Genomic DNA, 23,377 nt, shown 5'->3' on the forward strand with positions numbered 1-23,377 from the left:
ATTGGCAGTGCTCTGGTCTGCTAATGGCTCAGGGATTAACCCCCCCCCCCCCCCCCCCACCTTTCTGCAAAGGCCTTGCCCAATGTTTTGATGCTTACTACGCGGTATTAACTCCAAAGAACTCGCTTGAAAGTGCGATTATTTTCTTTCGCTCTAGTAAACACTTTGAATTCTAACACAACAACGGATTGCATCCTGTTACAAAATGCTCACAGTGTACAAATCTGCAAAGGTTTTGAAATATGCATGGGCACATTCCTTAGGCTACTATAGTCTGTGCAGCTCTTACATGTTGAAGCAAGACTAAACCACAGCCTGCACTCATCTAAAGAGGAAGCTGGAGTAACAGAGCTTAAAGCACTGACAAAATAAAGGAGTGTCACTCAGTGCGTGGTGAAGTTGCACTGTGTACACACACAGGTGATATAAATAGTCCTTGCAGTGCCAGAGAGCTCCTTTAGACACTTACAATGGGGAGCTTCACTCCAATCCTATGGATCTTTATATTATTTCCTCAGTCCTTTGGTAAGTTTCTGGTTACTTTATTGATCATCTGTGGTTATTTATTTCATTTCAGTTAAGGAATGTTTGTTTAAATGTTTAATTGGTGCTGTATCCTGTTCAGTAGTGGTTGTTTGCCTGTTGGCTGAGGGTGTCTAACTGGTTTTACTGGTTCAAGGATATAAAGTATCTCATATATATGTTCGAAAGGAGGTTTAAGTGTACTGTACAAAAATGAAAAGTTGTTTTGTATGTGCGCAAGCAAAGGTTTCAAGACGGGCTTTTATCTGAAACTTCCTGAAATAATTTATTTAAACAAAAATGTAAACCTGGAACAGTGAACATGGAATTGTAGAATTCTGCAGAATGGTTGATGTAAGTTATTTGTTCATACCTGTATACAGGGAGTGGGAAGGTAATGCTGTAAAATGGACGGCATAGCTTTTTAAACTAAGGTTTTAACTAAGATTACGTGCCGGAAGCTGCAATTGAAAGTGGTCAGTCTGCATGTCTGCTCAAGTAGAACGCACAGAGAGCTATGAAAGAAAATCATGCACAGGCACCGAGCAGATTTCTTGCTGGGTGCAATTAATAATGAATGTGAGACACTGTGGCTTTAATTAATGCAAACAAACTTCAGCACAGCAACCCGTCCCTGAGGCATCAAAACAGGGCCCCTGCCAATGCACTTCTCTGATCCCAGATCAGCACAATAGCACGATCAGTCTTGTTTAAAGCTACCGTAGACAACATCCACTTTAAACACGCTGCATTCTTTCATTGTCGTGCCTTCGGGGCAATCTACTTTACCAGAAAGAAAGAAAGAAAGAAAGAAAATGCAGCCGCTGTTGACATTCCTGTTTGTTTATGTCTACTGAGACCTACTTGTAACTCCTTCGAGGCAAAACAGTATCTGGCAGTAGCAGGACATTAAAAAAGACATATGCATGACAAGGGGGGTTGTGGGGGGGGGGGGGGGGGTCTGTTTTATCAGGTGCTGTTTGTTTTATACTGTAAATATGAACACATTTTGATTTTGAATGTTTTCGAAACACTTTACTCTAGTTTGACAGCGTCACATTAATGAAAGCTGTTGTTATGACCATTTTTTTGTTTTTTGTTTGAGTACGGATTAGGGATTAGAACGATCCTGTTTGTAAACTGTTTGTATTACTGGAACTGTGTTTGAGTTGGAGATAGTACTCACAGATACAGGCATCTGCTGTTCACGTATACTGTATTTAATCCAGCAAGTGCAACAGGATCTCAAGCCAGTTTAATCAGATATAGTGTGCGTGTGTGTGTGTGTGTGGTGTGTGTGTGTGTGTGAGTGCATGCATGCGTGTTTGTGTGTGTGTGTGTGTGTGTGTGTGCGCGCGTGTGTGTGTGAACCAGCCTATATTGTATTGTTTGGTGTGGACCTTTTGTTTTGGCCCTTGTGCCTTTTTCTTTGTGTCTTTTTTGTTTAATAAATGTGCACAACAGCACTTCACTGAAGTTTCTGTCTCTGTGAGTCTCTAATTCAAACATTCAAAATCCTAAAAGGTATAGACAATGTCGACACAGGGGACTTTTTTAACCTGAAAAAAGAAACAAGGACCAGGGGTCACAAATGGAGATTAGATAAAGTGGCATTCAGAACAGAAAATAGGAGGCACTTTTTTACACAGAGAATTGTGAGGGGCTGGAACCATCTTCCCAGTAATGTTGTTGAAGCTGACACCCTGGGATCCTTCAAGAAGCTGCTTGATGAGATTCTGGGATCAATAAGCTACTAACAACCAAACAAGCAAGATGGGCCTCCTCTTGTTCGTAAACTTTCTTATGTTCTTATGTTCTTAATTCGTGCTGGTAATTATTAAAAAAAAACTTTATAATGTAATTCAGATGTACTTACACAAATATGATCATGCATTGCTTCAGTTCAAATTAAGTAAACACTGGTTCATACTTAAACCTCACACAATCATAAATGAATCATGTATTAAAACATCAAAGTGACTATTGAATGTATCTCAAATTGCTTCCTACTTTAAATGAATTTAATAGGGCAAAGGTTAGCTCGTACATAATTATATTTGATTTACCGAAGTGTAATACCAAAACAAACACTTGTTCTACTGGTGTTTGCAGTCTACATGGGATAATATAATATAAACACATACACACAATGCATGAGGGTATTTGGCAACGTCCAGTTTGTTTTGTGCTGAGTAAGCCACCTTGTGTCATTCCGGTTTTACCTGCAGCACCCTTGGCAAACATTAGTCACAATCTGAAGAACCTGCGTTCAGGTACACTGTTACAATACTCACACAGTCAATCACCATATTTGGCAATAACATCCTTGCAAACTTCCAGCAATAACATCCCCTGACTCAGGTGTCAATACCAAACTGGAGCTGATCACCATTACCTACATGCATAGTACTGACCAGATAAAGATTAACGCTCCCACATTGTGAGACTGTAGGTTTAGCTAAGGAATGTCCGTACCAAGTTTCATCATCGCACCTGGTCTGTTCATCAGATAGATGTAACCTTGACTTAGAGTACAGACAGACAGACAGCCTGTTTATACCCCCCCCCCCCCCCATTAAGACAACTAAACAATCTCCTTAGCATGCTTCAGCAAAATTGGACATTATATATATGCAGCAGTGTGGAGTAGTGGTCAGTGGTCAGGGCTCTGGACTCTTGACCGGAGGGTCATGGGTTCAATCCCAGGTGGGGGACACTGCTGCTGTACCCTTGAGCAAGGTACTTTACCTAGATTGCTCCAGTAAAAACCCAACTGTATAAATGGGTAATTGTATATAAAAATAATGTGTAAAAAATAATGTAATTGTGTGTAAAAAATAATGTGATATCTTGTAACAATTGGAAGTTGCCCTGGATAAGGGTGTCTGCTAAGAAATAAATTATATATATATATATATATATATATATATATATATATATATATATATATATATATATATACACACACACACTGTAAATAACGTTGGATTTATTGGGTGTTGGTGGTGGTTGGCAGGGGTGGCGTTAATTACTTGTGTTATTGGTTTATTAATTTAATTAGTAGGTATTTAAACAAGGCAAAAATGTTTGGTCAGAGTCTGTGTAAAGACCAAAGTCCTGTGTTTGAAATGTGAAAAATTTCAAACACACAGAGAGAGAGAGAGAGGACAAATGACATTATCTGTACAAAATCTATTTTGAAAACTGATGATACGCTTCCGTTTCAAAACCTCAGTCTCTTCTGCGGCTGCAACAGGATAGATAGTGAGACAAGCTGATTCTGGACCAAACCATTCAATATTTATATATATATATATATATGGGGGGGGGGGGGGGGGGGGTGTTACGCATATGATTCATAATAATAATAATAATAATTTCAAGATTAAAATCGTTAATAAGTTGTATGAAGGTCGTGTATAATTGTATAAAGAAGTGATATTTCGCTTCGTAGTCCCCCGCTCAAACAGTTTGAGATGGACCCCATTTATACACTAACCGTTGGGTAACTACTGTAGAGAGATAAACTGCAGTTCTGTTGAGTGTATGGAGAAACGGAGACGGCAGGGGGCGTGGCGGTGTTGAGGGCGGGGGGGAGGGGGGGTTCTAGATAATAGCGACCCCTCACTTCTAAATATTGTACAACACACTTGGTCTTGGTTAAAAACGAGTCATGTTTGACAATATCATAATTGCTGTATTAAGGATCGTTAAGTATGGCCTTTGATCTGCACTTTTACACATGAAACCTAATTGCTTTCAATTTAACTATGTTAAAACTAATTGAATAACTAATTAAGTTGCATTTAAACTTTGCATAGATAGTGATACATTTAAAATATTATAGACCGGTATATTTAGACTGTGATGTTTAAGGTTGATATAATCAATAGATTTGATCTATACTTCGTATTTTAGACTTATTTCTGACTCGTATCTTTTTTTATTCTGTAGGTCTATTCAGTAAACTGCTGCTCATCATTAAATCCGCTTGTTCTTGGATTGCATTGTTCATTATAATTCCTTGATCTAAACAAACTTATTCAATTGGAACGAATCAGATACAATTTTGCATAAAAAAGTATAATTAAATTAATTATTCCTACATATATGTGTGTGTAAATTGCATTGTGACACACTGACGGTACACGAATTGAACAAGCTTGTTCCGGCTGATATAACGTGGAAAAGCACAGAAGATGTGTAATACAGCATTGCAAGCATGATAAAGCACAGGATATTTCAGTGAAGGTTAGCCAAAACCACAGTGTTATAAGAGAGAATTCCCATACATTATTATTTATTTATTAGCAGACGCCCTTATCCAGGGTAACTTACAGTTGTTACAAGATATCACATTATTTTTATATACATACAGTTGGGTTTTTACTGGAGCAATCTAGGTAAAGTACCTTGCTCAAGGGTACAGCAGCAGTGACCTCCACCTGGGATTGAACCCACTCCCCTCCGGTCAAGAGTCCAGAGCCCTAAACACTACTGCACACTGCTGCCCATAGGCATTTAATGCCATCTCGATAGCGACCATCTCCATAGCTAATGCTGAGTGACCATCTCCATAGCTAATGTTGAGTGACCATCTCCATAGCTAATGTTGAGCGACCATCTCCATAGCTAATGTTGAGCAACCATCTCCATAGCTAATGTTGAGCAACCATCTCCATAGCTAATGTTGAGTGACCATCTCCATAGCACTAGTTGCCTGCAATAGATATATCCAGTAGGGATAAATCAGCTAAACTACCAGCACCATCTAGGGCACAGCAGTGTATTACCAGCAAAACAAAAGGAAACTTGATCTAAAGTGGTGGATCACTCTGTGAAAATACTTCAATGAGAAATGTTGTAAGTGGAGAGGTGTTTGTGCATGTCACCTAAAACTATGTTAACACGTATTAAATGTTCAAGCCCTTGCAAATGGAATTTTTGATACAAGATAAAACAGAAATATACCAGCGCAAGACGTTCTGTACAGGAACATCTGCATAGGAGAAGCCAGGTCTTGTTTAACTTATTTACTTGCACTCTGGAGAGTAATGCAAAAGAATACTGGGAAGAACACATTCTTAAAAACAGAACAAGTCCTGGCATTGACCTTCCTCAGTTAAATGGGATAATAATAACCTCATTAAAAAAATAAATACTTTAGTTTCTCATTTGCGTGACTCCATTCTTACAAAACCCTTGCTGCTTTCAAGATTATATTTTCACTTTGACTCGGTCAACTTTGTATACATTTTGGTTTGAAGCGCTTATAAACAATCTATAAACATTAGCAAAAAAAAAAAAAATGGCAAAAGTGTATACTAACTGTACTGCAATAATAACTCTGATATATAAACAGACAGACAGACAGGCATAGAAAGACAAACAGACCTGAAAAGCTAGGCAGACAGACTAGACCAGGGCTACTCAACCCTGGTCATGGAGGGCCGCCGTCCTTCATGGTTTTTATTCTAACTGTATCTGAAATTATTTAATTAGACCAATTAAGTGCTTATTAGAAGTTTAATTGGTCCTATTAATTAATTTAGTGTACAGTTAGAAAAACTAGGAGGGACACCAGCCCTCTAGGACCAGCACCATATAGATCAGTGGTTTCTCTTGCCATGGGGGTCCCCCTGTGTCTGCTGGTTTTCATTCCAACTGTGCTCAGTTACTTAACTAGACCCTTAATTGAACTGATAGCTTGCTTAATTAGACCTTTTTTTTAATTGTTGTCAGCTCTTAAACAGGTGCAGCGTTCTAGTTACTTATAAAATAGTATAGCTAACTTGAAATATGCATCTGTTAAGAGCTGAAAACTAGTAAAATGGTTGCTAGAAACATCATAAAACAACTGTGGGACAGTGAAAAAAACAGAAATCTTTAGAGAATCAATGAAAGAAAAAGAAAACAACAGCGCTGGTTCATTTAAAATGATATAATATTTATTGCGGCTTGCTGTACAATGACTGTCGCGGGTCGGCGGGTTTGAATGTCAGTTTGCTGGTCACTGGGGTGGTTTGTCGTTGAATGGTTGAATTGTTCGCTGATTGCCTGCTCGCTGGTGTTGTTTCAGAGAGCACTGTCGTGCGTCTGGAAGGAGTTGAGCGCTACGAGGTGGTGAGGCCGCTCAGGCTGCATGAATTACACAAGAGAGACACACAGGTGGGTTCCAGTGAAAACGTTCTCCATGGTACATGTGAGCAGTCATGTTTCAGTCATGTCCCCCCGTCCCCCCGTCCCGTCCCCCCCCCCCCCCCGTAACAAAAAACAGGCACGTATGCACGTAGCATATATGTGTCATGTTGGCATGAGAATGTATTATTAATATGATTGCTTTATTATTATTATTATTATTATTATTATTATTATTATTATTATTATTATTATTATTCAGACGCACCATCCCAGCATTCTCAGGTACGGGCTGACGGTAGAAGGGGAACACGTCGAGTTACACCTCGAAAAAAACGAGTAAGTGCAAAGTTACAAACCTGCTTAGAAAGTGTTTCACTCAATAGGGGAGGGAGGGGTGAGGCTGTGAGCAGAACGGCATTTCTGAAATAGCCGAGCAAGTGATGCTGTGATGCCAGTAATGTCAAATCTTTTTATTCTCCAGCTAATAAAATATTGCTTTTAGTTGCCCTGACTGAATTTGCATTTACCGTATTTTACCCTGTTTTGCCATGTTTATTAATATGCCACATATCGTCATTTCGCTGTTCTTTACTATGCTTAACTATGCTTTACCATGCGTTCAATATGCTTTATTACACTTTGCTGTGCCTTTGCCAGTGTACACGTATAAGGGTTGTTTTGTCCGTCTCTTATCAGGCATTTACTCGCCAAGGACTACGTTGAAACGCGCTACACCAAGGACGGTGAGAAACTAACGACCGTCCCTCAGGACCTGGTGGGTCAAATTACATCTTAATATTCTTTTAGACGTGTTTTCATGGACTTTTTTAATTTTTCTTTATTAAATCTTTATATTGAGCTAATGCTTTGCTTTATATTCTGTTTTAAACACCTGACAGAAATCAATGACACAACCCGATTTTCAAACAGGATGGGCAGTTCAGGTCTTGTGGAATACAATTGGAATTGTTAACACAATATAGGAATCTTTTTTTTAAAAAAAGGAGTCTTCTTGTGCATAGCGTGTTTTGAAAGTTTTCTTCAGGTCTTGACCAACTGTACATATCTGATATTACAGAAATAGAATATGACAAATTGTGACTAAAATAACCCCCCCTTTATTTTGTTTATTTAGGATCACTGTTATTACCACGGGCGCATACACAATGACAGTGGCTCCTCAGTGAGTATTAGCACCTGCACGGGAATCAGGTATGTCTATGGCTTACAGTCTTCTCTTAAGCACGTTTATACTTTTCAGCAAATGTCTTCTATCTGTGGTACGTGTTGCTGTGCTTTCACGACGGCAGTCCACAGTTATTTGGCTGAGCACATACATATTGTTTTCCAACTCTGTTTTTAAAGGGGATTCTTCAAGACTCGCGGCCGGCGATATTTAATCGAACCTCTATCGGAGCAGGCTGGGGATACGGACGAACACGCCGTGTACCGATACGAGAGTCTGGAGCAGGTGCCGGCTGTCTGTGGAGTCACCAACACGTCCTGGGACGACGCGTATCCCAAAACCAGTACTGTGCGCTCCAGAGCCTCGGTAAGAGTTTTTGATATTATTTAAATGGGTGCAGCCTGATACGGTGCCTTGCAGCGTTGCAAGCGGTCCTGATCTGACCTGTCCTGAAGACCGGCTGCCTGCCGTTCGGACCTGGACCTCTCTCAAGCACAGACCGACAGCTAGCCGTGTTGAAACGTGTCAGATTGTACGGTGGTGTGTGTCACCTGGGAACCAACTTGTGACTTGAATCGGTTTCAAATCCAGCCAGGTCTCCACACAGGTGAAAGGGGGCGCGAATTTAGACTCGCCTCAGTCAGTTTAATCTAGTTTCGAAATCCAGCGTGACCACTGAGGTTGCCTTAATGTCACTTCCCATTTGGAAAAATTCTGGTTAAGCACTTGTGACCATGCATCACTGAGGTTTTTACCAAATTGCAGTTGTCGCAGTTTTGAATGTCTGTGGTACGTTACACCAGACTACTGACACTGAATTTTCTTTTTTAACCTAATCCAATTGCTTATTGGATGTGTTTTCAGCGGTCAAGTTCATTTTATTTTATTCCGTAAACCTTTCTAGTTCCTTACTAAAACCTGGACGACATTTTTAGTGAATATAGAGGTAACTCACTGCAGTACCTTATCTGTACCAGGCAGGGTGCTGTTGTCAGGTATTGGTTCCAAATCCGTTGTGTGCCCATTGCTGATACTGCTGTGATCTGTTAATAGTCCCGTTTGTTAATACGATGGGATTATAATGGAATCCAGTTGGAAGATTTGTACTACTACTACTACTACTACTAATAATAATAATAATAATAATAATAATAATAATAATAATAATAATAATAATAATAATAAGAGTAGTAGTAGTATTAATGATATTATAATTAATATTATTGATATTATTAATAATAGTATTTTTTTTATTATATTTTGCAGGGGAGAGCGATTACACAAGATTTTAAATACATTGAGCTGTTCATTGTTGCTGATAATTTAGAGGTAAGTACAGCAGCAACTTTGTATTGTTATTCCCCTTTACCTTTTCACGTATATTAAGGTCATTTCTCTGTCAATTTCGTTGCTAACTTTAGGAGAGGTTTTAAGCCACTTACATGTGCCAGATGTTTACATGTCATACCATGTTTGATATCCTATTTGCTTGTTTATTTGTTAATAATTGAACATGTTTTACAGCGTCCAGATGCACACCCCTAGTACGTGAATTGTGCGTTCCCTTATACAATATATGTTTGCATGGTGTTTTTGCAGTTTTCCCCATGCTTTTCCCATAAGTGTGCTATTATGTCACATTTGACTAAAAAAGTATCTTCTCTTGCTCTTTCAGTACAAGAAAATGAAAAGCAGCTTTGATGAAGTTCGCACTCGTGTGTTTGAAATACTCAATTTCATCAACGTGGTAAGAGACTTGTTAGAAAAGAGGGCTGTGTGCTGATCGTCGCACTCGTAAATGCCTTAAAGAATTGTGCTGATTTCAAAACCTGACGCGCCGTCCTTCCCTCACCTTTACAATCGAGTGCCAGTCAACGGCAATTAGCTTCCACGCTGAGTGATTTTAAAAGCCGATTGGAAGCAGATGTTTCTCTCCTCCGGGGGGCGCTGACATGCTCGTTGCCAAGCCGAGGCATGGTCAATCTGTCATCATCCCAGGCTTCTCTCGTTTTGAACCCAATACATTAATGTTACAATGCACTTAATGTGTAAGTCTTTTTGCATGACATAACCCTAACCTTTTTCTGATACAATTGTGCACTTACATATATCGTGCAAAAAGATGTACATGTTAAGTACATTGTAACTATGCATAATAACAATTGTAACTATGCATAATAACATTGTAATTATGTTTAAGTGCACATGTATTTACTAAGTAACTACTATGTAAATACACAGTGATTAGAGACACTTCATGGAAAGTGCTAGCTATAAACAAATTAAAAACAGCCTCGCTTAACTAACTGCATGTCCAAACTTGCAGCAATAAAGCACCCAGAATGCATTGTCTCCTTGAGCTAAAGCCCAAGAGTAAATCTTCAAGTCGCAGAGTTTAATATGTTTGGAATGGTTTCGCTATCGATTCCAGGTGTACAAGCCCCTCAGAACCTTTGTGGCTTTGGTTGGGTTGGAGGTCTGGACCGACACTGACAAGATACAAGTGACTGCGCCCGCCGGACAGACCCTGGATGCATTTACCAAGTGGAGAAACGATGAGCTGGTCAAGACCAGGAAGCACGACAACGCTCAGCTGCTGACGTGAGTGCATGTTTCACTGCCTGGCTGTGTGGGAGCACGCTGTGCTGGTCCTAAAGGGACAGCAGGACGGTCTCAGGAAAGTCATTGCATGCTGTTTTCATGTTTCAGAGCTATTGATTTCGAGGGTGCCACAGTAGGACTTGCTTTTGTAGCAACGTTGTGTTCAGGACACTCCACTGGGGTTATTCAGGTAAGCTGGCATCTTTCATACTTTTTATATTGCATGTGTTTGCACAAGCACCCAAAACTCAAATGCGACCCCATCATGTTTTTTTTTTTTGTTTTTTTTTATGAGATTTTTTGTTTTTTTTTCTGCTCCTTCCAGGATCACAGTACAAGTGCAATCGCTGTTGGGGCCACGTTGGCCCACGAGATGGGCCACAACTTAGGCATGAGCCACGACTCTACATCCTGTGTTTGCAGTGAAGCCTCTTGCATTATGGCTCCTGCTCTCAGGTACCGCATAGTAATAATATTCAGATTTAAGGTCAATTGCACTCACGGAACATCCCATTTTCTGCAGCCAGTCCTGTTCTGTTTTGAAGTTGTATATACTAAACATTTAATTCTCTAATTTTTTTGAGTAACAAATTACTTGAGAAGGCTTACGTCTGGAGGTTTAAGGCTGTAGTTTTGTGAAATTAACTGGTGTTTTTCCTTGTTTTAACATACAGGTTATTTTAAACTGACTAAATATTAGGAAAGAAATGAAAAAGTATAATACAGGAAATTAAAACCGCTTCAATATTGTTTTGCTAAACATATTAAGGTGTTTTTACAGATTTTTGTTTTCTCCCCTTGTTTTTTGCAGTTACAACACTCCAAAATTATTCAGCAGCTGCAGTTTCCAGAACTATCACGACTTCCTTACCCAGAGAAACCCGGAGTGTTTGCTGGATAAACCTGACAAGAAGGATCTCTACACAGACCCAGTGTGCGGCAACGGATTCGTCGAGCGCGGAGAGCAGTGTGATTGTGGCACTGTGAAGGTAACCCTGTCTCCCACTGCTTGCTCCCTGACTAAACATTAACTGAAGCTTGACCAGGGTTTTCTGCTTCCTGTTTATCACGAATACGAGAACAACACTGCCCCCCAGTGGATGCAAGAAATACTACATCTTCTATTCCTCATGGTATTTCTTCCTTGTATATTTCAAACCTTCACTCTCATGGCAGAGTGCTGCAGGCTGATGGCTGAGACATGTTTGAAAGCTCTGTTGAGGTCACAGGGGTGCTTTAAATGTTTAAAAAGTCACCAGAAGCTATGAGATCGCTGATTCTGAAATGTGTGATTCGTATAGCAGACCCCCCAAACACGCGTCCTTTCCCCCCATGGTCAAGAATTCTGTGCTCATCTTTTGGGGTCCAGTTTCATTGCTTTGCTGTGTGAAGTAACCATTTTTTATGTTAAAATACAGCAGTGTGCAAATGTATTAGAACGAATCAAGGTCTGTCATTGATATCCTTTATATACCTACCTGTATGAAAATGTTACACCACTTTGTGTTTTAATTATGCATCTTAAACAACTTCTAACAACTTCTGCATTTTATCATTTGTGGCTCTGTGTTCCTTTTCTCTGACTATTTTAAATGAATTGCACGTGTGGCCTATTAAAGTCATCAATTAAATTAGACCATCAGTAATTTGCCTATTTTGACAATTGTCTAAGATTCCAGTGGTTTGACTTCTTTTGCACAACAAATCAAAACTACAGAAGCAATGGGCTGATCTAATGCATTTGCACACTTCTGTATCTTTTCGTGTGTGCAGAAGTGAGTTCGAATGAAAATACGTGCATTTCATGGTGTTCAAATGGTTTCTTTTTTTAAGGAGTGTACAAACCCGTGCTGTGATGCTCAAACCTGCATGCTAGAGAAAGAAGCCCAGTGTGCTGAGGGTCCTTGCTGTGAGAACTGTAAGGTAAGCAGGAGACTGGAATCAATCCTTATTTAATAATCCTGTGTACCTGCTATTAGCAAGCTTGTATATTGCTCTGTGTCATCGCTTAGTTATTGCATAGTTTTAACTCAATAAACCCATTGCCAGTTGTTTATTAGACGCAAGCTCTGTGTACAGCTATGGTCAAATGTTTTGCATCACCTAGAATTTTAGGATTGAGGCATCATTTTGTTTTTAAGTGATATGAACATAATTTAGATATTTTATTTAACATCATGTAATCAAAGAAACTACAAAATGATATCGCAGAATCTACCGGAAGCCAGAACAGTAGTACAGTATTTTTTGTTAGATTTTTTTCACTTTTTATCAGCTTTTCGCTTTTATCAGTATATGGGAAAGCTACGAAGCGGTGTGTAATTCAGTATGTTAACACAATTCAGCAGGTTTCATTCGACTTTATGAAGCAAAATTAGTTCCTTCTGTAGCATGATGCAAAACTTTTGGCCACAGCTGTACATGCAATCATATGTTGATAATGACAAACTTTACCCAAACAGTTTAATCCACTTTCTGCATTCATATGCTTATTCAGACTTCTTGTCTTGCGTAAAAGCTAATTTGACAACCGCTTGTTACAGCTTTAAATGGTCTTGTTCCCGGTACAGATCTTGTCAGCAGGAATAGAGTGCCGGAAAAGCAAAGACGACTGCGATCTCCCAGAGTTCTGCACTGGGGAGTCTAACCAGTGTCCGGAGGACGTGTTCACAGTCAACGGAGCGCCGTGCCAGAACGGGCAAGGCTACTGCTACAATGGGGACTGTCCCACATTAGCGGATCAGTGCAGAAGCTTGTGGGGACCAGGTAAAGCCATTAGTGCAAGTATCTTGTTATACTTTGCCATAATATTTCTTACCCGTGTTGCATCCTCTTATGTGTGTTCTCTGTGCTTATCAGATTGTTCTTTGATCATCGCGAACCATGCTTAGATCGAAAAACAAAGATATACCTCTGAAAAGACTCCACAAGCTGATTTTCTGAAGTCGGGTGGAGAGTCGCACAGGTTTTAGTGCACAATGCTTCACTTGGAGGTTTCAGCACAATGCTAATATGCTTCTCCAGCAACAGCAACAAAAAAACGTGGATTGAGGAGTCTTTTCAGAAGCAAGAAAAGTTAGTAATGAGAACAAACAACCTGGGATTTAAAATGAAACCGGTACAATCACACATGGTTATTTTATTTATGGCATGGGCAGTTGGCTGGACTGCTGTATTCAGTAACGTTGACATCAAGCCATTCCCCGGCTCCTTTGAAGTACGGTTTACAAATATGCATCACGTTTTTATTTTTTTCAGGTGCTGTCGTGGGCGAAGATAAATGTTTTGATCGTAACACCCAAGGAACATACTATGAATTCTGCAAACGAACGCCAGCTGGTGATTATGTTGGCTGCCAGAAAAAGTAAAGTCTACACATTTTTTTTTTTTCAAAATCATGTTAGAAACACTTGTATGAAATATATGAATTGATTTATTTTTTCATTCGTTCATTCACAGGGATGTGAAATGCGGAAAGCTGTTTTGTAGCGGTGGGAACTACAGCCCTAGCTCCGGGACTGGGCTAATGTTCTGGAACTGCAAAGCCAGCTTCTTCAGAGACAAGGACGAGGAGGACAAAGGACTGGTGCAGAAGGGCATCAAATGTGGGAATGGACAGGTAGGGGTTGCATGGGGGGGATGCGATGGGACAGGAGGCCCATTTTTTCTGCCAGTGACCCCCTTGTAAAATGAGATGTATATCCTGTTTAAATAAATGCATTTGACTTTTAATTTTGTGTGGTTTTGACTGTTAAAAAAATCCTCCGGATGGAAAAACATGTGCGCTTGCAAATTTAGCCTGGTCAAGGAGGAGCAGGGAGACAGCTTCCTATTCCAGCCCAGGATTGAAGGAGAGATGTGGCATTTTTGCACAGTATTTCCGCAGTTTCCCCCATGCGTTTCCCATGGTTATACTGTGCATTTACCCTGGTTTGCCATGTTTATTAATATGCTTTACCGCACCTCGCTATGCTTTACCGTGCTTCTACTCTCCTTTGTTACACTTTGCTATGCTTGCACTGTGGTATGGTACTTTTATAAGGTAGTCCGGTCACCCTGGTAGCTTTCTGCTTGGGAAAAATGTTTTTTTAACTAAGTTTGCGTGTAATTTCCATTTTCAGGTTTGCAGTGGTGGTGAATGCAGTGATATACAGGCTGTTTACAAGTCTGTTAACTGCTCTGACAAGTGTACAGGACACGCGGTAAGAATACCATTGTTAAAACACAATCACACTCTATACAGTATCTGCTTAGGTCACTGTGACGGTATTCTAGCAAACTGCTTCTGAAAAGACTCCTCAAGGCTACGTTTAGATGCGTATTAGTCTCCCTACCTTACGTCCACCCAAATCAGCTTTGATTTCAGAGGAGCATTTTATTAGTAAAAGTGTAAGCGACATAAACTTTTAAAATGTATATAAGCTAGATGATTTTCTTGTTGTCGTTGTTTCCAGCAATGTAACCACAAACTGGAGTGTCAGTGTGAACCAGGATGGTTCACTTCCAGTTGCCACACTCAAAATCCCACAGGACTGTCAAAAGGTAGGCTTTCTCCCTTCAGTGTAAGAAAACAAATTCATGAGGTCTGTGAATGAGTGCCAATTGATGTGTTTGCAACTTTCCTTTATCGCTTCCAGTTAGCTAATGTTCTTGGAGATAACTCAGGTCCGACGATGGTCTGTCATCAGGAGAGGATTCAGGTCGCTTGTACTCACTCGCACTCTCAAGTGCCTGTCTTATCTATCTTACCTGACTGTGTGTGTGTGTGTGTGTGAAGCTGAACTTTGTGAACTCAGTTATCTTCATGAAATGACCGCTACGGAGGATGTTAATGCTGTAATAAATTGAACAAATGTTTTTGTCTAGGAGGACATTTTTTAAAGCCATGGAAAGTGAGGTTCCAGAATCTACCGTCAACGTTGGCTTTCCAAGGGCATCCACCTGTCTTTCTAATCGGTTGTCAGAGACGACCCGTGGAGTTTACAATGTAGAACAGAACAATAGCAGATTATAATATTGCAGATTCTGTCCACTAAGGAAAGTGGTGGTTCTGGCAGGGAACTCGCTTTAGCCTTGGATCAAATCACATAAACATCAAGCATGTTTTAGGCATTTCCAGTACCAGATCAAATTGCTTTTTGGCTTCGTCATGGCTTCCCTACGGCCAGCCTCTCTGAGCGAATTTATGGGCAGGGGTACCTGGAAAGGCAAAGCTGAAGGCCAAAGAATGTAGTGTCAAATATGTCTGATGTAGTCGTGTTGTCTAGTCTGTGTTTTAATAAATAATCTGACTGAACCGAAGTTCCCTGCTTGTCCTTTGATCCTTTTCAGGCAGTATTATTGGCATCGCGGTCTCTGTCTGCTGTCTGCTCCTCGTCATTTTCATCGGAGTACTCGCAGCGGTACTCTTTATCAGGAAGAAGAAACAGACACGACTGCACAGGTAACACTTTGCTGCCAATTCATGCTTCATAACCGTTTACAGTAAGGCTTTATTTTAATGGGACCTTATGCAGCCTCACCACACCTTCACAAAGGCTGCACTGTAACTTTGTGCGTGATCCTGACGCGGCACGCACCAAGCGTTCCTAACATGTTGCCATAACATTACTATAATTCTACAAAAACGTATGTGGGATCTCTCCGCCATTCACTTTGATCGGTATTCCAAATCCTGTTATCCGGCAGTAATACCAGGACACAGTGCGGTTTCAATAAACACACAAAGGCTCCCATTGTGGTTTCTTTCAAAACTGCATTTGAGACCCACAGTGTGTAACATATGCTATGCACAACTGGTATGATTTACAGAAGTGTTTTTTTAGCTGCAATCACTTTAACTGTATCTCAGGACTCGCAGGGTTCCACTCACAGTGATGCACTATAAATGATTTTTCAGTTACAGAACAGTAGCAAATGGCATGCCAGCATGGTAGGAGTGCCCTCTGGTGGCGGTTGTTAGCAACCTCGCAGTCCAAGGTAGACGGGTGCTTTAATAAAAGTTTATCTGTTGTTGTGCAATAGCAATATCGGCTGGAATTTAGTACAGCTCCACCAAAACCCAGAAATATAACAGTGATCGAAGAGGTGACAATGGCTCAAATACTCCAGTACTCCAATGGTGAGTCCTTTTTCCAATTCCGGCTGATCAAGGTGTTAAAGCTAGGGGCGTGCCCAAACTCGGACTCGGACTCGGAATCGCCTTTAAGGCGGGTATTCAATAAATGCATTCCTTAATGTGTTGGTTTCAAAACAAGAAAAGCTGTCCTCCCTCCAGTTTACAATTGAGTAGACGAGGAAAAGTCAGTTCACAGCCTCTGTACGACAGTAACAATGTCAGCGCCCCGGATGAGAGGGAAATATTCTTCCAATTGGCTATTTAAACACTCAGTGCGGAGGTTAATTGCCATTGATTGGTACTCGATTGTAAACATGAGGGGAGGACAGCCTTTCTTTGTTTTGAACTCAGCACATTAAGGAATGCATTCATTCAATACCTGCCGATGTATACTTCTCAAAGGCGATTACGGGTTCAAGTTTCTGCACAGCCTTAGTTGGAACGGTAATGGTGACAGGGGTGAGAATGGAAGAACATTGATTGATTGGTTGATTATTTTAACGGGATTTGGGACTGATCAAAGGAATGGGGCTTGAGGGTATTGTTAAGCAGAGAAACAAGTTCAAATAAGTTACTTCATGGCTACTGAAGATGATGAGAAGATGATGAGACCTGAAGAAATGTGTTTAGCAGATAAAACCATTGACTAGTAGTTGAAGAAAGTGTCCTAAAATCGTCTGGAACGAAGGTAAAGCTGCAGAAAAGAATGAATTTCTGAGGAGCAGCTGTTTGTAAATTCAATGAGCAACTCTCCTCTCTCTCTTCGTCGGTGCATGTTTTATTCTGCTTTTCTGTCTGTTTTTTTTTTAAACCATCTGAAATATGAATTGGCTACCTAAAAGTTCTGGTGTATTGATGCGTTAAAGCATCCTGACCACTTTGCAAATCCACTAACATCACAACACATAACACTAAACTGAGTGAACACAAACCAAGCTATTTCTTTGTCTCTTTTTTCCGGAGGGGTTTATCAGTTAAAATCAGAATACCTTGATCTGCCGTCGTAAATCTACCTGCCAGCAGTGCCTCAGATTTCTCTTATCAATTTGCTGCTTATTTACCCGACAACACTGCAAGTCTGAGGATGAAAAATCAGGGGTCGTCCTCATCTTCATACCCACTGCATGCTACATATGGGACTCTGCAGCAGATTGACGTTGTGAGTGCTTATATTCTGTGTATTATGGATGTCTTTTATTTGATCTTCAGGCCCCCAACTAGCAGAGAAGTAGCAGGACTTTCCAACCCAAGCTTTTCAAAAGATCATCATCAGAAACCGCTACCGTCTCAAGGACAGTACAGCAGCATGGTATGTCACTTCATTGAAACTATACGGAAGGGCATGTTATATGAAAGATCAGAAATATATACTTTCTGTGCATTCTGTTTGTGTTGTGGAAATAACTTGATGGGAACAGAGCAATGAAATGTAAAATCTGAATATATACTGATGTGAAAACAAATCCAATAGGCTGGAAATTATATGGAAATGCTAAAGCGTTTTAAAAACCTGCAACACTGCCCCCCTGTGGACGAAAAAAAAATATCACATTCGTTCTATGTGGTGTTTCTATAGTGTTGAGGGGGACAGTTTAATAGCTACACTCTGGTGTACCAGCTGAACTCAGAGAGCTCTATAGAGGTCACAGAGCTGCTTTTAACCTTTTTAAAAGTCATGAGGATGTGGTGACTGAAACAGAAAATTATATATAAAGTGAACATGAACTTTTAAGTCAACTGGAGCCAGACATTTTTGCTGTTGTGCTCCTCGTTAGTGGAACTCAATTCCGGTTGACATCAGGCAGGTTGAAACATTGGATTTTTAAATTGAAAACCTTTTTTTTAAAATGCGCTTTTATATAATTGGCTGTAGCTGGAGTGTACTGTACACACAAGCTCTCTTGTTTTGTTTTTAACTTTGTATTACAGAAGAACATATTATCAAGCTGTTATTTTTAAAGGTGTGTAATATGTACAGTGTATATAGTCTGTAATGCTGAAATGCATTTTTTTTTTTTTTCAGTATCCCCCACGGGCTGCCCCTCCCGCCCCTCCCTCTGCATTTAAACCAGGCTCCGCCCCTTCAGCCCCCCCCTCAAACCCCAGACCCCAGAACACCAGACCCTCTGCCCCCCCTCCCTCAGTGCCAGTGCTCAACACTGTGAGTATGCAGGGCTTACTACTGAGTTCTAGCAGAAAAAAAAGAAAAAAATGTTTTTATCTTAAATGAGTGTGTATTAAGTACTTGTATGAGATTTAATACAGGTGCATGACTATTAATCCAAGCGTTTGGTAAAATAACTTTTTTTTTTATCAGAATTGGGTACTGTAATATACAAAAGAGGTCAGAGCTTTCTGGCTGCACAATCAGTTTGTATCATACATAGGATATCTGAACGCTGCCTTTCAAACGGCGCAGCCCAAAAGCCAGTTCATCAGCCTTTACACTGAGAAAGTAGGACATTTAACTGGAGAGCGCTGGCCTCTTCGGGCTCCGTTGCTAGATCATTATACTGCACAGCTGGGTGCTGAGCTCCTCTTTTTCACCTTGCTCCCTCAGAGACCACCTCCATCTCTCCCTAATGCTGCCAAACCAACAGCGCAGGTGAATGTGAAGCCCACCGCACCTCCGATCCCCAGCTCTAAACCAGCCGTCTCCCTCGCTAATGTGAGAGCTGTAAGTACCACACAGTGCAGACTCTTAATAACCCATACTCTGTTTCCGTCAGAGTGCAAATAAGCGAAACCCTGACGCCAGTTGCTGGCATCAGTGAAAGTGCCTGTCGCCTGCAGGTAACTGGGGCAGTAAGTACTGTAAGAGGTTTAAAAAGCAGGGCTGATGTTTCACCCTCTGAGTTCACAGCAGGTACATGAATGCTCGTGGGCTAATCTAGAACAGTGGCATTCACCCCGTCATTCTGTTGTTGGATTTGAGTGAAATGCAAGATACAGTTTTGCATCACCCTGTAGAATGAACTAATTTTGCTTCATAAAGTCAAATGAAATCTGCCGAATAATGTTAACATATTGAATTGCACACCGCTTTGTAGTTTTCCCATGTAACGAAAAACTGACAAATTGAAAAAATGTGACATTTCAAAATCTAACACAAAATACTGAACTATTATTATGGCTTCCGGTAGACTTTTGCAAGATCATTTTGTAGTTTCTTTGATTACATGATGTTGAATAAAAGACCTAAATCATGTTCATATAGTGGGTTTTTTTTTTTCATTATTTCTCAATCCTAAAATTCTAGGTGATGCGAAACGTTTGGACATCGCTGTATCTGCCAAACTTATTTTAACACCCTGTTGTAAAATGGTTCTCTTGTTTATAACATAGGGTCTGAAACCTGTGAATAATCCAAGAGTCTAGGACAGGATTGGAAGACGGGCAAGGAGGACAACTTCAGCTCGCCACCTTTGATTAAGACTGGACCACCTAACCTACCGGGATGATCCAGAGACTTATTAAGTTGGACAAAATAATTGAAACACCCGCCATAACACTGTCAATAGGGTGGAGGTCTGCTGGGTGTTTAGATGGCTTAAGGGGAGTTGGGTATGGAGCGCTGTCATCACATTTGAGACTGTTGATCGCAAAACGGAATTGGGTGAAGTCTTACTCGTGGAAGCACCTACCAACTGAGCTCCTACTATCAGCCTGACAGTCACCCTGGAATGAACTGAAAATGTGTGTGTGTGTTTGGGGGGGTGGTCTTGATTAATTGTATACCTGTTCATACAATATGTATCTGTTTATATAACATTCAGTATGTTTACATGCATGACTTATTCGGAGTACTGCACACATTAGGCATTAGGCTGAATTACTAACCCAGCCTGGTTTAACAGGAGTACTTTGAACGTGTGTCCTAAATGTATTCATTATAATAAGTGAACCGAACACAGACAATCCCAGCTTCCTTCCAGTAAACTGGCAACTGTCTCATAACCATCTCCTTCTGAAGTATCTGTGGCAGATACATCCGTGAGGGAGACTTCGATCACACACCACGAATGTAGCATCACTTAGAACAGTCAGTCCTTTTCTGTTTTGTACAGCAGCATCAGCCTGTCTCCTCCAGAAACACACGCTGTTTATCTGATTGACAACATTTAAGCGAAACAACTCTTTTAAACCCAAACGTGAAAGAAATAGAATACCCGAGATCTACTGTAAACAAGCTTCAAGTCCTTCAATTACAATCTGTCAAATACTGTGTTACCTACCTGCTTACATAATGCATTCTTCCAGCCAGTGGTAACACAAAGGCTGTGTGACGCAGATGGACTGTTACTAGCAGGGCACTGGGTCCCTAAGGCCAGAGCCAGGTTAACCAATCACAAGTTTCCTGAGTCCCTGATTTCAGAGAGGATGGGTCTCCCACAGGGACAGGGTAAAGCATTTGGAATACACTGATGTTCCACAAGATAGCTCAATGCTCCACATATCTTGTTTGCATGACTGGTTTACTTATTCAGAAAACAGAGTTTAATAATGGAATATGAGCCTGCATGTAGACATACTGATTGGGCACTTTAATATTGTATATACATGTTGTAAAATATGTTACATTTTAATAACGTGTACTGTCCACACTGGTGTTACTGTCCAATACGTTAGAGGTATACTCTGTCTAACAGAAATTGAGTCACACGTGGTTTTTATTGGGTATTCAGGGCATTTCGTGGTTCAATTTGTGTTTAACAGACTATACCTCAACCAAAAAAAAAAATCTGATTACAAGACATGAGTATGCGGTTCTTTGACAAAATGCTGCAGCACTGCGCTCAGTGTGAAATTGTATCGAACAATATTAATTGAAGACAAGGCCATTTAAAAAAAAAAAGTACTGTGAGAATATAGCGTAAACCTTTACCAAACCAAGACTGCCACTGTTGACCACTTTATTTACTGTTTATTTGATCAAGATAATGACAGGTTTTGTTTTGCAACATGTTATCCTGATTAATTAATTCCATGCAGCTGTTGTTTTTTACAGGAGGAGAGAGGAGAGGGGTGGTTCTCTGGTGATTCAATTTTATTTTCATTTGCAGTAAAGATCTTCATGAAACTGAGCCGGTATGTGTTTTTATGTACTGTATGAAGCTGTGACTCCTGCTGCAATGCTGTCTGGTATCTGCCTAGCTCCATATTATAAAGATACTACAGCACTGATCCATCATTGCCCTGCTGAGAGCCCTGATCCGGACTGACAGCATTCCTCTCCACACTACAGCTCACTCGCATCTGGGCTGCAGTGCTCAGAAGCTGGACTGCATTATTCTGTATTACTGTTTTTTTCTCCTCCCAGGAAAGAGTCCTTTAGGGTTGCACCCTCGGATCCGCTTGCAGACGCTAATCAACGGGAGACCGACTGAGAGACCTCAATCGAGGCAACTTTGCTGTATCAAACCCTGAGTCTCCCCCGGTGTACCGCGCAGTGGCTTGAAATCAAGTTCCAAGCCACAGTGCTTTCATGTTCCCTCAACTTTACATGCGTAACAAATAAATTGGGGATAGCAACTGTGCAGCTATTGTTTATACATGATGAGGATGTCCAGGACGTCTTAGAGCACCTGTGATTGAGTGTTTACTATTGTTTATATTATTATTACCAACCTTTGAAAAGTTGTATCAGTATGTTGCAGAAACCAAACTAAATAAATAACTTCAAACAATATGAGGATTGTCTTGGCTTTTTTTTTTTTTTTTTTAAAGCTTACTCTGTACATTTTTGTCATTATTGCAGACCTATATACAGAACTGGGAACAATATTTCACTCAAAGATGCAGACTCATCATCAGAAAAAAACAGCAGATCAGTAAACTAATGTAATATGTTAATGCAGGTATATTTCCTTAATATATGCTATTATAATAAACAGTTATTTTCAATGTAAGACGCTAACTCTATTCATTCATTATCCTGGAATTTGTTTTCTTACTGTAAAAAGCTAAGTATGCTTTCGATTTCTGAAATGTTTGTTAAAACTATAACAGATTAAACTACCATGCCCTAGTCAGCTATGTGAAAAGTCAAGAGGATCTGGTTCCAGGAGTAGATTGCGCACAACTGTGTGAGACCATTGATCATGTTGCAGTCTTAATAGAATCCTATGCTTTTTTCACTGTTCTGTTTTTTTTTTAAAACATCTACTTTCATAGTAGTGCATTTTATTGCTTACTTTTTCATTCTCAAAGTTTGAGAAACTCTATAATGTTTTATAATGTTTTATAGTCACAGGCAGTGTGTGATAACAAGTTTTCCTTTTTAATATACGAGCCTTGTGTTTGAATTTATTGTATAGTATTTGTATTCGTTACCAACTTGGCACCACCTAGTGACCAGCTGTTGTATTGCACTTGCGCTTTCAGTTTTAAAGATGATAATAATTTTTAAAAAACACTCCAGGAATACTTTCATAAAATAAATACTGTAGGGCGATTTTGCATTTACAGACCGCTATATAATAATAAAAACATTACTGATTGTGATGTGTTTTTTTTTTTATATGTAAAGAATCTTTAGAATAGTATTTTAAAGCAAACTATTTCTCCCTCCCCCAAGATTAAGTGTAAAATATTAACAGAAATAAAAAAACAGACATGTTTTTTCCTTTTTTTTTTTCTTTTTTGGAGTTATACAACTACTGAACTCAAATTTTTTAAAAGAGGCCTCGCAATACAATTACTTGACAAAAAAATGTTTTACAGCTAATAAGAAATTAATAAACAATATTTCAGTACATTCTGCAAGATATGTTTGAAAATGGACGACAGAACTCAGAAACAAGGGCCAA

General features: G+C 40.0%; 1 protein-coding gene across 2 annotated transcripts; it reads left to right on the forward strand.

The window, feature by feature from the left end:
- Positions 1-374: 374 nt before the first annotated feature.
- On the forward strand, positions 375-22,255 carry LOC117397834 (zinc metalloproteinase-disintegrin-like crotastatin). 2 transcript variants are annotated; one of them, XM_059008631.1, is made up of 23 exons: positions 375-525; positions 6,602-6,690; positions 6,923-6,999; positions 7,360-7,438; positions 7,799-7,875; positions 8,029-8,215; positions 9,116-9,178; positions 9,525-9,596; positions 10,281-10,450; positions 10,559-10,640; positions 10,776-10,906; positions 11,262-11,439; positions 12,284-12,373; positions 13,021-13,216; positions 13,709-13,814; positions 13,910-14,069; positions 14,572-14,652; positions 14,905-14,992; positions 15,782-15,893; positions 17,778-17,877; positions 18,592-18,729; positions 19,129-19,245; positions 19,914-22,255. In XM_059008631.1, the coding sequence occupies exons 1-23, from the start codon at positions 471-473 to the stop codon at positions 19,944-19,946; spliced, it is 2,481 nt and encodes an 826-aa protein (XP_058864614.1). In that variant the 5' UTR covers positions 375-470; the 3' UTR covers positions 19,947-22,255. The 2 variants fall into 2 exon arrangements, with proteins under 2 accessions (XP_058864614.1, XP_058864615.1); XM_059008632.1 differs by lacking the exons at positions 18,592-18,729; positions 19,129-19,245; positions 19,914-22,255 and adding an exon at positions 16,475-16,571.
- The last annotated feature ends 1,122 nt before the right edge of the window (positions 22,256-23,377 follow it).

This window comes from Acipenser ruthenus, chromosome 37 (assembly GCF_902713425.1).
Source record: "Acipenser ruthenus chromosome 37, fAciRut3.2 maternal haplotype, whole genome shotgun sequence".
NCBI classification, from domain to species: Eukaryota; Metazoa; Chordata; class Actinopteri; order Acipenseriformes; family Acipenseridae; genus Acipenser; species Acipenser ruthenus.